Here is a 12,079-nt window from a genome sequence, read left to right as displayed (position 1 = left end):
GTTTCTTGATTTGTACCCAAGATACGATATGTGATGAAAAGCACTAAAACGTCTGAAACAAGCTTGACTTATTCTGCAAATTAGGTCGCTTAAAACATTAAAGGTCTTCAAGCTTAGTTATTCACTAACTCTTTTTCTCATTATCAAGAGAGAAAATGCATTCTTTTAAAAAGAAGCGCTCGTCTGTGGAAACTTTCTAATTAACTTGGTGCAAAGCATGTGCAAGATGGCAGTTTTCTACACTGTTTCAGCATTTTAATTGGCAGAAAATGCTTAGCAGCCTATTTGCTACCCCCCTTGGTAATTAAGCTAGGGTCAACTCTATGACTAAATGGGCCAATCTTGTGAAACAAACGATTTCTACCATCACAGTATACAGCATATTTGGTTTACAGCAGTCTTTGAACAAAGTTAATGAGGTAGTAGCTGTGTCACTATGGCAGATTTATATAGAACAAGTTAACCTTTTCTTAATGGTGCAGCAGTCATTAAAAATAATTACTAGCAGGGCATTCTCTCTAACAATTATTAACATCTATCAAGACATAATTAATTCAAGCTGCATTTCTGACAATGCTAATAACCACCTGCAAACAACTAATCAATATTCACTATTAGTAACATATTTGTTTTTAAAACAAGCACAATTTCCTCTAGGCTTTTCAGATTGAATAAGCTGTAAATTTCAATATTACTACAGTTAAGCATCTGTCAACAGCTTCATTATAATATATGGATTATGGCAATATTACAACACAGACAACTCTAATTAAAAGTCATAATCCATAGACGTGAAAACAACTAGAATTCTTTAGAAGTCTTCAAATAAAAAAGCTATTGGCTTTAACTTTAGATGAGATAATCCTGTCAGTCTCCATTTTTCCCTGTACAAAACAAATGTATTCTATTTTTAATTAAGTTTAATCTCAGCTTCCCCTTTTCTCTTGCCACAGTGAGAATTTATAAGCAACTGAGAGTTAACTGTGCCTCTTAAGGTATTTACTCATTTATAGAGTGACAAGCATGAAGTCAAGAAAGAGGATAAATCTTATCTATTTCCAAGACAAGGATTCAAATCTAGTTTGTAGACCCACATTTTCTGCCTTTATACTACTAAATAGACTGAACCCAGTTTGTCTGCCATCAGAAGACCATTCTGGAGTTTTCTTATTTTCCACTGACTAATCTATACTTACAACAATATTTATACCCACACTTAGTATCACCTTTTACCATGTGTGCATTATCTGTCAAAATGCTACTAAATATGACATATAACTCTCCTCATTTCTCTGTCACATTCTAGCAAAGCACTCTCACGTAAAACTTTTCAGCACAGAGGACACTGATAAGGATTATAAACTCCAGACTGAGAATCTATGGTTTATATACAGCTCTGCTAACATGGCAGCTGGTAACCTAGGGCAAGTTACTTAACTTCTCTAAGCCTTCTTCTATTCATCAAATGTGGAAGTAACACCTGTCTCACTCGTTTAACAAATTAAATGAGCTGGGTGCAGTTGTGTGTGCATAAAATCCCAGCCACTCAGAAGGCTGAGGGAGGAGGATCCACCAAGATGAGGAAGTCAATGCCAGCCTAGGCAACATGGTGAATTCCATCTCAAGAAGAAACAAATGAACGAATATATTTAAAAAAGTGTTTAGTTCAGCACATGGTAAGGTCCCAATGTATAGTTTATTATAATTAGCCTATCTACTCTAAAGTTGTTTTCCTGTTGAAAAACAACCAGAAATAAAAACATAGGTGCCTACAAGGCTTATCTTTATGCAATGATGGCATCTCCTTCTACTTGCACTCTTTCAAAGCTCCAATCTCTCTCTCCTAAATAAAATCCTGTACACTAAAATCTAATATTTCTAAACATGTCTGTTTTATTCCTATAGTAAGAAATTATTTTAAATTCTATCCTTTCAAACCTTTATTATGCCAGAATTCAGTTTTTAGTCCACATTCACTTATATCATTTTAGTTACTTTAAATACTACCCTACCCTCTAGGCCTTCTACATCTTGGGCATTTCAACCAGAACCGTGTTCTTTATTCTACGATCACAGTAATTTCATCATGGTTTTGCACATGGTGAAACTGTTCACGAAAATTCCATCTGTCTTGAGAACATTTTATTATCAAAGTATACTTAGGCTGACTGATATATCTGATGGTCTTCAAAGATGCATTTTCAACAGCTGTCTTTTCTGGATTATAACTAAAAGCTTGAAGACTAATATTAAACCATTTACTAACTCAATCAACATAAATGCTTACTTTTTAATCCCAAATTCTCTTTACCTGAGGCACTAAGGATAGATTAAATTTCCAGTGACAGCCCTTAAGCAACCAAAGTTCAACAAAACAAATTAATGCAATTATTAAGATTCCTCAAGATTTGTATTACAATGGCAATATCTGAAGATGTATCAAGGAAGGAAATCTGACTAAGCTTAGGATGCTAAGTTGGCCCAAACAGGCTAATGCTAAGCTGAATATTTGCAGACGTATATAGTAGTCAGGTAGAGAAGAATGAGTGAAAAACAGTATGATTATTAGCAGTTTGTTAAAGTTATAGCTGAGAAAAGAGGAAAGAAATGAACGATGAAGGATGAAAAGGTAGAGAGGCATGTATCATATTATGGAAAGCTGGTGGGCTAAGCAGAGGAATCTGAACTTTGAGACAATACAGCAAACTACAGTTTTGCATTAAAAAAAGAGCATATCATATCAAATCCATGCTCTCAAGGAAGTATAATATATATGCATATATATGTATTATATGAGAATTTGGAAAGTATTTAAACAGTAAAAAAGTACATGGTTAAAAAAAATCATAAAGGTTCTTACGGTTTAGATCTGAAATGTCCCCCAAAGCTCACATGTTGAAGACTTGGTCCCCAATGCAGCAACCTCTAGAAGTGAGGCTTTTGAGAAGTGACTGGATCATGAGGGCTTCAGCCTCATTGGTATATTAAACCATTTAGTGGGTTAAAATTTAAATGGACTACTGGGAGGAGATAGAAACTGTAAGCAGTTTGGGCATACCTGAAGGAAGGAGGTCACTGGGGTATGTCTTAGAAGGGTTTAATCTTGTCTCTGGTCCCTTCCTCCCTTGCTAGTTCATAGTTGCCATGAACTGAGCAGCTGTCCTCTACCATGTCTCTCCACCATGATGTTCGGCCTCACACCAGGCCCAAAGCAATGGAGTCAACCAACCATGGACTGAAACCTCTGAAATTATGAGTCAAAAAATAAACTTCTCCTCTCTAAGTTGTTTGTGTCAGGTACTTTGATCACACCAATGAAAGCTTACTTACAAAGATATAAATAAATGTGAAGAAAATGGCATAGGGATTAGATGTCTAGAAGTTCTGTCAGACAAACCTTAGGGTCTGTGGGCTTGAGAATTGAGGGCAAGTTACTTCTCTATACCTCAGTTTCCTTATCTACCAAAATAAAAAGAGAGAGGAGGAAGAAGAAATAATCACAAAATAGTTTACAAAAGAAAGAGAGAAGAAATAATCACAAAATACTTTACTCAAGATTGTTGCTGAAATTTATCAGGAGAAAAAAACAATTCACATACCACATTCAGCACATGGATGGCAAAATGGCTAAACTATACAGGCTTGAATCCCAGTACTATCACCTACTATTTCTGAGATTTTGGAAATGCTATTGGAAAAATAATATTATCCACCTTATAAAACTTTTATGAGGAGTAAATGAATTGAGTTTAGAATAGTGCCTGACTTGTGTGTGTGTTTGTGTGTGTGTGTTAGATAAGTAAAAATGACGTATTAACTACATGTCAGCAGTAACTATAAAAAGAAAACTTCTGTCAGAGAGTATCATTTGCATTTTACAAAGACAAATCTACTTTAAGTGCTATGGATGCCTTGCAAGGAAGATAAAACTCAGGTTGGAAAGGTAATGAAGTTATGAACTAAGGTTATGATGAAATGGATGGAGTAAAAAGATATATAAGAGACAGACTCAATAGGACTTCATAACTGGTTATAGAAGGAAAAAAGGAAAAAAAAATGAAGAGTTCCAGATTCTTTTGAAAGAATTAATTGTAATAGCATTTAAGATCCAATAAGACATACCAACTTTTATGTAGAAGTTTTCAAACATTAAGAAATAAGTACCTGTGACCATCACAGATGAGCTGTCTAGACAAATGGATATGATGAGGAAAAAAATCTAAAAGAAGTTTAAAAATGCTATTGGTTTTACCCTGGTTGAAGCTCTCTAAAAGCAATATTTATTTCTGAGAGCCTCCTGGATTTTAACTATACAAGCTTCCCTTATTACTTCTTTAGGGGTCCCATTATTTATATTTGCTTATCAAGAGGAATCTATTTGGGGCTGGGGTTGTGGCGCAGTGGTATAGCACTCGCCTAGCACGTGCAAGGTCCTGAGTTAGATCCTCAGCACCACATAAAAATAAATAAAATAAAGGTATTCTGTCTAACTACAACTAAAAAATAAATACTAAAGAAAAAGAAGAATCCATTTACCAAAACCTATATTTCCCCTTTTAGTCTAGTTCTTCATCCATAGCAACCATTCTCCATAATGCTAAGAAATAAAATGTCCTATCCTCCTATCTTTTCCGAATTTTTTAAAAAATGCATGTATCTAAACCTGATTAAAACATATTAAAGTCTGACACAGAAAGGAAGCCAACTATTTGGAATTGCTTTCCAATTCAACTATAGCTTAAAACATAAGCACAAGTATTAAGGAGAAAAAACTTGAATCTCTTTCTTACCTGATGCCCCTACATTTGCCTTATCTTCGGGAACCAGATTTTTATCCTTATTTAAATCTTCAACTAAAAGTTTGTCAAAATGCTCAATACAAAGTCTGCTGTCGATCTGATATAACAATGCAGGGCAAAGATATGTAAATAGATCACGTGAGATGGGAGAGTTGGCACCATGACCGTAGTATTTTAATAACTGAGTGACGTTCAAACACTGCAAGGAAATTGATATAAGAAATTAAGTAAAAGAATGTCTTTAAGAAGAGTATGCAGAAAAACAAATAAATGTATAATGAAAATACTCTAAGTATTATTTGAAAATAATGTACAATACACAGACATCTCGTACAAATAAAACTTTTAAAACAGAAATTTATGTTAAGGATACAATTAATTGTAATAGCATTTTAAGAATCTTAAAGTGAAAAAAAAAAGAATCTTAAAGTGTAAACACTTTAAGAATTTTAATCATTTTTCCACTCCAATGCATAAAAGATAATCACAACTATATTCCCAATATTCTTACAGGATGAGGTTAAAAATTATTTCCCATAAAATTGTAATCATCAGTGACTCAAAATTCATTATACAGATATTTTCTTGACCAAAGAAATCCAAAAAAATACTGTATTGGGGCTCGGGCTGTAGCTCAGCAGTGAAGTGCCTGCTTAGCATACATAAGGCCCTGGGTTCCATTCTGAGCACAGCAAAGAAAAAAAAAAGTCATAAAAAAAAGTGAATATTATATTGTGAAACTCAAACACAATGTGTTGAGAAGACAAAACTAGAATATGGAAGAAAAAGAAAGATGCAACTTCATCCACTGGTACTTTGAAAAAAAAAAAAAAAAAGCAAAAAACAAATGCAACAAAATTTGGAGCCATCATATAGTCAAAATGAATATCTATCTACAATTAAGGCAACAGAGATGGCCCTGGCCCCTTTTCACAGAGATCCACTCTGGTTTGCATGCTTCTTTTTACTAACCTACCCCTGCACTGGCTGCTTTTTTATCTTCAATTACCATAAGGAACCATCCTATTCAATACATGAACATTTTCAGAAATCCTAAGAGAATTTCCAGTATGCATTAGAATTGTAAGGACACAAATAACAAGTTTGATGATGCAGATTTCATAGGTCTGATAGAGTATTCATGAATAATACGTAGTTATTATCAACAAAATATTCTAGGATACATAATCCATAGTAATAAATTCATACTATGTAAGTTTTTTTCAAATCAGTGTTCATAACTGTTAAAAATCAAATATCTGATAATTTTGTCAGGGAAGAAATTCAAAGTTATTTTGATGCAAAACATTATCTTAATGACAGTGATAGCAAAGAGCAAGTTCATTTTTCACATGTGGTACTGCTTTCTATTCGTATGAACAAAACATAAATTTAACAAGTTTTCTAAACTCTAATAAGAATGTTGAAAATAATAAACAAGGGTGTCTAAACATCTTTAATGAAACAGAAATAAATGTGCTTAAGACAAATAGTTTTTTTTAATTAAGAAGGACCAATCAAACGTGAAAGTATCCAAGATCCTGAAAATTTAGAAACAAAACAGGACTGTCCCACATCACTGGTGTTTCCTATTACTTTATCGATGCATTCACCCCAAGTCTGTTAGGCCTGAGAAAAGTCCAATGTCATGAATAAGTAAGCCTTCTCATAAAGCAACAGAGAAAATTAGGCTACTGCATAAATGAAACACCTGACTTTGGAGCTACAACAATGACTGGGAACCATTCCATAAATTAATATTTACAAAAAAAAAAAAAAAAAAAAACTGTTCTAGCTACTCCCCAGAACAGTTTGAACAACAACAAAAAAGTTATAATTTTCAAATATCCAAAACCCAGCTAATGGTAACAACAATGAAACTAACCTGTTTGAAACTCAAATAATCCACAAGCAATCTAGTGTGTGTGTGTGCATGTGTATGTGTTCCTTTCTCCTTTCCTTCCAGTGCTGGGTACTGACTCAGGTTGTCCACACTGAGTTACATCCCCAGCCATTTTTTAATTTTATTCTGAGCCAGGTCTTGTTAAAACTGCCTAGGCTGGCCTCAAATATGAGATCCTCCTGTCTTGGTCTTCTGAATAGCTGGGATTCAGGTGTACCACCACACATGGCTCAAAAAATTATTTTTTAACATTGAAAAATTTAGATTTGATAATCCCAAATTTAAAAAACAAATAAGACAAATAACAAAAGCGGCAAATAATACAAATGAAAATCCAGATTAAAAAATCTTAATACTGACTCTGATTCCTTAATTTTTTTTTTGGCCAGGAATGTTACCCAATATTCCATGTGGAAATGAGTTTAAATATAAATAACTATTCTATTTTGTCTCTTCTCTAAAATTTTCCACAACTCTATGAGAGCTACACATCAACCATCAGACATCTTTTTATACTTACTTCATGTTGACGGTCATCTTCATTATGATCTTTGTGATTAGCAGCTGAATAAATTGCACTTTTTTTAACATGTGGTGCTTCTCGCTTTCTAGTGTGTCGAAGTTCACCATCGTTATCAGGATCAAGATCTTGGTGTCCGTGACCAGAATCGTGACCACTATGTTCTGGAAGATGTACATGAGAATGAGCTGGGTTATGTACACGATCAGTTTTGTGGACCCGATTGTGTTCATACTGTTCACCCTGATCACGGGTAAGGGGGAAACCTGGTGTGATGACCTCAGAATTTTCATCACTTTTCTTTCCTTTCTTCTTCCTCTTTCCTTTTGGTGGCTTAACTCCAGACTGTTCTTGTGTCTTATTGGTCTCTGTTGAAGGTTCATGGCGAGGCTCCCCGCGCTCACCGTGAGTAATGGAATCGTTATGAACGTGGCGAGTCGTGTTATGCTCAAGGTGGTGATGCAATCGATGGTGATGATGTAAGCGATGATTATGGTCATGCACATGTTTGTCATCAGATTTCACGGATACTTCAATTGTCTCTTTCTCTGGATCACATTTGTGGTTTCTTTTTGTTGATAAACTGGTCACAGTTTGATTTTCTGAATTTAAATGATTGTGGGAATGCTGGTGGTTATGTGAGTGAAAATGCTTTCCCTCTTGAACTGCCAAAATATCTAAGTGAGAAACATGATCGTGGCCAAGATCCTCATGATTAATCTCAACTACTTTTATCTCTCCAAGGCCCAAGTTTGTTAAAAGTTTCTCCAGACCAAAAAAGGATAATCTTCCATTTTCACCATAGCGGTCAAAAAGTTTTTCAATATAGTATTTTTTTTCATTTTCAGCATCCTGCTCTGAAAATTTGCTTGGCTCCAATTCTGTTATTCCACGATGGTGTCTGTGAAGCTCTTCAGGGCCATGGTCATGTTCTTCATGGCAATGGTTGCAATGATGGAAAATAAATGTCAGCAAACAAATGAGGCAAAATTTTGTGTGCATATGTACCTTCATTTCTACTTTTCCTAAAGGGATATAAAAAGACGAAAGCATTATTTGATACCTAGCCACATTGAAAATAGTAACAAACTCTCTACAAACTGCCAATGTTTTATCCCATTTTTTCAAGGCTATGAATCATTTTTCCCCCTTCAATTCCCTATAAAAAATGGTCCCTTTTAATCATAATTGTGTACATTCCTTCAAATTATTACAAATTGCTCAAGACTCAAAGATTACTGACTCTTTTTAAGTACATCAAAGAGTCCACATACATTTATACAGGTACTGTTGGCTTCCTTCCTATCTTATACCTTATTTTAAAAAAAAAAAGTAAAGAAAAACTAAAACTCACTACAAATGGCAGAATTGCATTTGTAGAAAATCCAGAAGAATTATCAACAATAAGTTAATTTTGTACAGCTGCTGGCTATAAGAACAAAAATGTAAAATCAGTTGTATTTCTATGTACCAGGAATAGAGAATGAAATTAAGAAACAGATCATTTGTAAGAGCAAATTCATAGAAATAAAACTAACAAAAAATGTACAAGACCTTTACATAAAATTATCAATTATTAGAGAAATGAATGGCTTAAATAAGCAGATGGCTATTACCATGTTTATGACTACAAGAGCTATAGATTCATTACATCCCCAATCAAAATTCTAGAAGTTATTTTGTGAAAATTAATGAGCTATTTTTAATATTTATGTGAAACACAAAAAGTTGATAATGGCCAAGACACTCCCATATGTAGATAATGGCTACCATTTTGGACAGTGCAGATATAGAACATGCACATCATTACATTATAGAAAATTCCACTGGATAGCAGACTCATAGAATCTAAAAATAGATTGTTGAGTCAAAGTTTTCTAAAATAAACAAGTGAATCTAATTTCATATCAGACTCTAGTTAATCCATTATATCTGAAATTTATTGAGATATTTAATTTTTTATGCCATGTCTTTGAAATTAGAAATTATTTCACATTTACAGCATATCTAAATTTGGACCAAGTGCTCACCATTTACATGGCACTACAGTTTGTTGCTGGAAAGTGTAAATCTAGATTTATTTATTTATTTAGTCTCTCAATCTATTTATTATCTTCATTAACTGTATTTCTATCTTTCCTCCCTCCTTTTTAAATTGATTTTATTTTTTTAAAATACATGACAACTGTGGAATGCATTACAATTCTTATTACACATATAGAGCACAATTTTTCGTATCTCTGTATACAAAGTATGTTCACACCAATTTATGCCATTATACATGTGTTTTTTTGCGTTACAATTCTTAATAAACATATATGCCACAATTTTTCATCTTTGTTTGTATATAAGGTATGCTGACACCCAATTCAAGTCTTCATACATGTACTTTGTATAATGATGACCATCACATTCCACCATCCTTGCTAATCGCTTTCTCCCTCCCTTTCCCTCCTCTCTTCCCTATCTAGAATTAATCTCATCCTCCCATGCTCTCCCTCCCTACCCCTAGATTTATTTAGACAAACTAATTTTAAGACCTGTAAGACAGTATACAAAAGATATTATAAAGAAAAAATGATATATTTCATTAAAATAATTTTTTTTTGCAAAGACAACACCAAAAACACAAAAAAGCATCTGGTTGTGGTGTCACATGCCTGTAATCCTAGATACTTGGGAGCCTGAGGTAGGATCACAAGTTTGAGGCCAGCCTCAATAATTTAGCATGACTTATCTCCAAATAACAATCAATCTGACCTAACTTTCCTATGTCCACACATAAATATACCACAGTGAATTTCACTTTCATGTATATACACAAGGCACTAATTTTAAAAAATCTATAAATAAATAACAGAAAGATCAGTGGAGAGAAGGAAACAGGGGTGGTAGATGGGGAGAAAAATGGGAAGTACTGGGGGTCTGAATTAGAGCAAATTATATTCCATACTCATAATAATTATGTCAAAATGAACCCTAATATTATGTGTATTACTAAAAGGAATTTAAAAAGAGAGGCTAGAGCTGTAGCTCAGTGGTAAAGTACCCCTGGGTTAAGTCTCCAATAGTACAAAAACAAAACAAAATGCCAAGCCATTGATTGAGAGAAGAGGATCACCATGTGCAATCAAAAGTATATAAGGAACTCCTACAAATCAATACAAAAATTATCAAACAATCCAACAGAAAAATAGGTAGCACTTCATAAGAGTATACAAATTACTAAGAAGTATATGAAAACATGTTCAATTTCAATAATCATCAGGAAATTTTAAAAACACAATTAAACTACTATATACCCACAAAAATTACTAAAAAAAAATAAAAGACTGCCAAACAAAAGTAGGAAAGAATATAGAGCTAATTGGAACACGCATACACTCCCAGTAAAAATGTAAATTGATACCTATTAGGAAACCTGTTTGGCAAGATTTGCCAAAAGTTAAGCATGCATATCTACTTGCTCAGAAATTCTACTCCTGGGCATATGCTCAGAAGAAATGCATGCACATGGATACCCAAAGATATCAACGGGAATGTTCATGCAATATTATCACAGTTCAAAACTGAAAAAAACAACAACAAAAAAAAAAACAAACTAAATGTTTATCAACAGTAGAGTGAAAAGACGGAATAACCTTACAATGGGTTACTACACAGGAATGAAATTGAAACTATAGATTTACAGATAAACAAAGATGAATTTTACAAATAAAAGACTGAGCAAAAGATGGTGAATATCAAAGACTGTATAATTATATCTATATAAAGTTAAAAACAAGTAAACTGAAACCAAGATAATCACTACTTTTTGAAAGGAAGTTAGGAGATAATAATTGGGAAAAGACTAGAGTGAGGGGGATTCCAAAGTGCGAAAATGTTCTCTTTCATGAGTGGCATTTACACAAATGTTTACTTTGTGATAAGTCACAACACTCGTGCTCTGTGTACTTTGTGAGCACGTTCCATTTCAACTGAAAGTTTTTATTCTTATTTTTTTATCTTTGTGTGGGTTTATTTCAGTACCGGGAATTGAACACAGGGCCTTGTGCATCATGTTAAGCACACAGTCCACCACTAAATTACACCTTCTAGCCCTACAAAGTTTATTGAAAAATCAGATTTTCTCCAGTGAAAACTAATGAGAAAATATAATTATATACAAAATTATATGGCTTCTGGAACCAACGATATAAATTCAACAGCAAAAATCGGTAGCAAAAATCATAAGACATTACTAAAAGATGGTAAAGCAAAACTTCAAAAACTGGAGAGAGATACCATCAATCTGAGTGGATGGAATACATTATAAGACGTATAGCCTTCCAGATACATATTCAAATTTACTTAAATGCCAATCAATGTCCTGGTAGCTGTTTAATTTCAGTGGGACTCCACAAGCAAATTTAAAATTTCATATGGAAGAGCAAAAATCCAAAGACAATCAAGACAATTCAGAAGATTAGTAAGGTAATAAAGACTTCTTTTTATACAGTTACACTAACTAAAATAATATTAGTGGCACAGGGGCAGACATACAGGGAAGTGGAATAGAAAATATTCTAAAAAGAGAATCAATAATCCTGATGTAAAAACAGTCCTTCACACCATACACAAGTCATTCCAAGTGTCTTAAACATCCATGTGAAAAGCAAAATTCTTAAGTTTTATAAGTAGGAAAATATCATTATGATTTGAGATAGTGAAAGATTTTCAAGACCAGAAACAGAAAGCAGATGCTAAAAAAAAAAAAAAAAAAAAAAAAAAGATTGACTTAATTAAATGTAATTCTTTAAAAATTACTCTATGATAAAGAACATGATAAACTAAGCTTAGGACAAGCCATACATTAGA

At 33.4% G+C, this 12,079-nt stretch overlaps 1 protein-coding gene across 3 annotated transcripts in view; it reads right to left on the bottom strand.

Moving 5' to 3' along the window:
• Slc39a10 (solute carrier family 39 member 10) overlaps nt 1-12,079 on the bottom strand; it is a 141,871-nt gene that overhangs the window by 37,081 nt on the left and 92,711 nt on the right. For all 3 annotated transcript variants that reach the window (XM_046447274.2, XM_058580337.1, XM_046447273.2), the window contains 2 exons: nt 7,223-8,247; nt 4,791-4,998 (listed from right to left, as the gene is read on the bottom strand). In XM_046447274.2, the coding sequence (XP_046303230.1) occupies nt 4,791-4,998; nt 7,223-8,236 (1,222 nt within the window). In that variant the 5' untranslated portion in view covers nt 8,237-8,247. The remainder of the gene's footprint in view (nt 1-4,790; nt 4,999-7,222; nt 8,248-12,079) is intronic.

The sequence above is a fragment of the Marmota monax genome, unplaced genomic scaffold (assembly GCF_021218885.2).
Source record: "Marmota monax isolate L192 unplaced genomic scaffold, Marmota_monax_Labrador192_F-V1.1 WCK01_AAM20220418_F8-fsc00007, whole genome shotgun sequence".
NCBI classification, from domain to species: domain Eukaryota; kingdom Metazoa; phylum Chordata; class Mammalia; order Rodentia; family Sciuridae; genus Marmota; species Marmota monax.
Note: the sequence above shows the minus strand (reverse complement) of the source record. Positions and strands in the feature narration are given on the sequence as shown.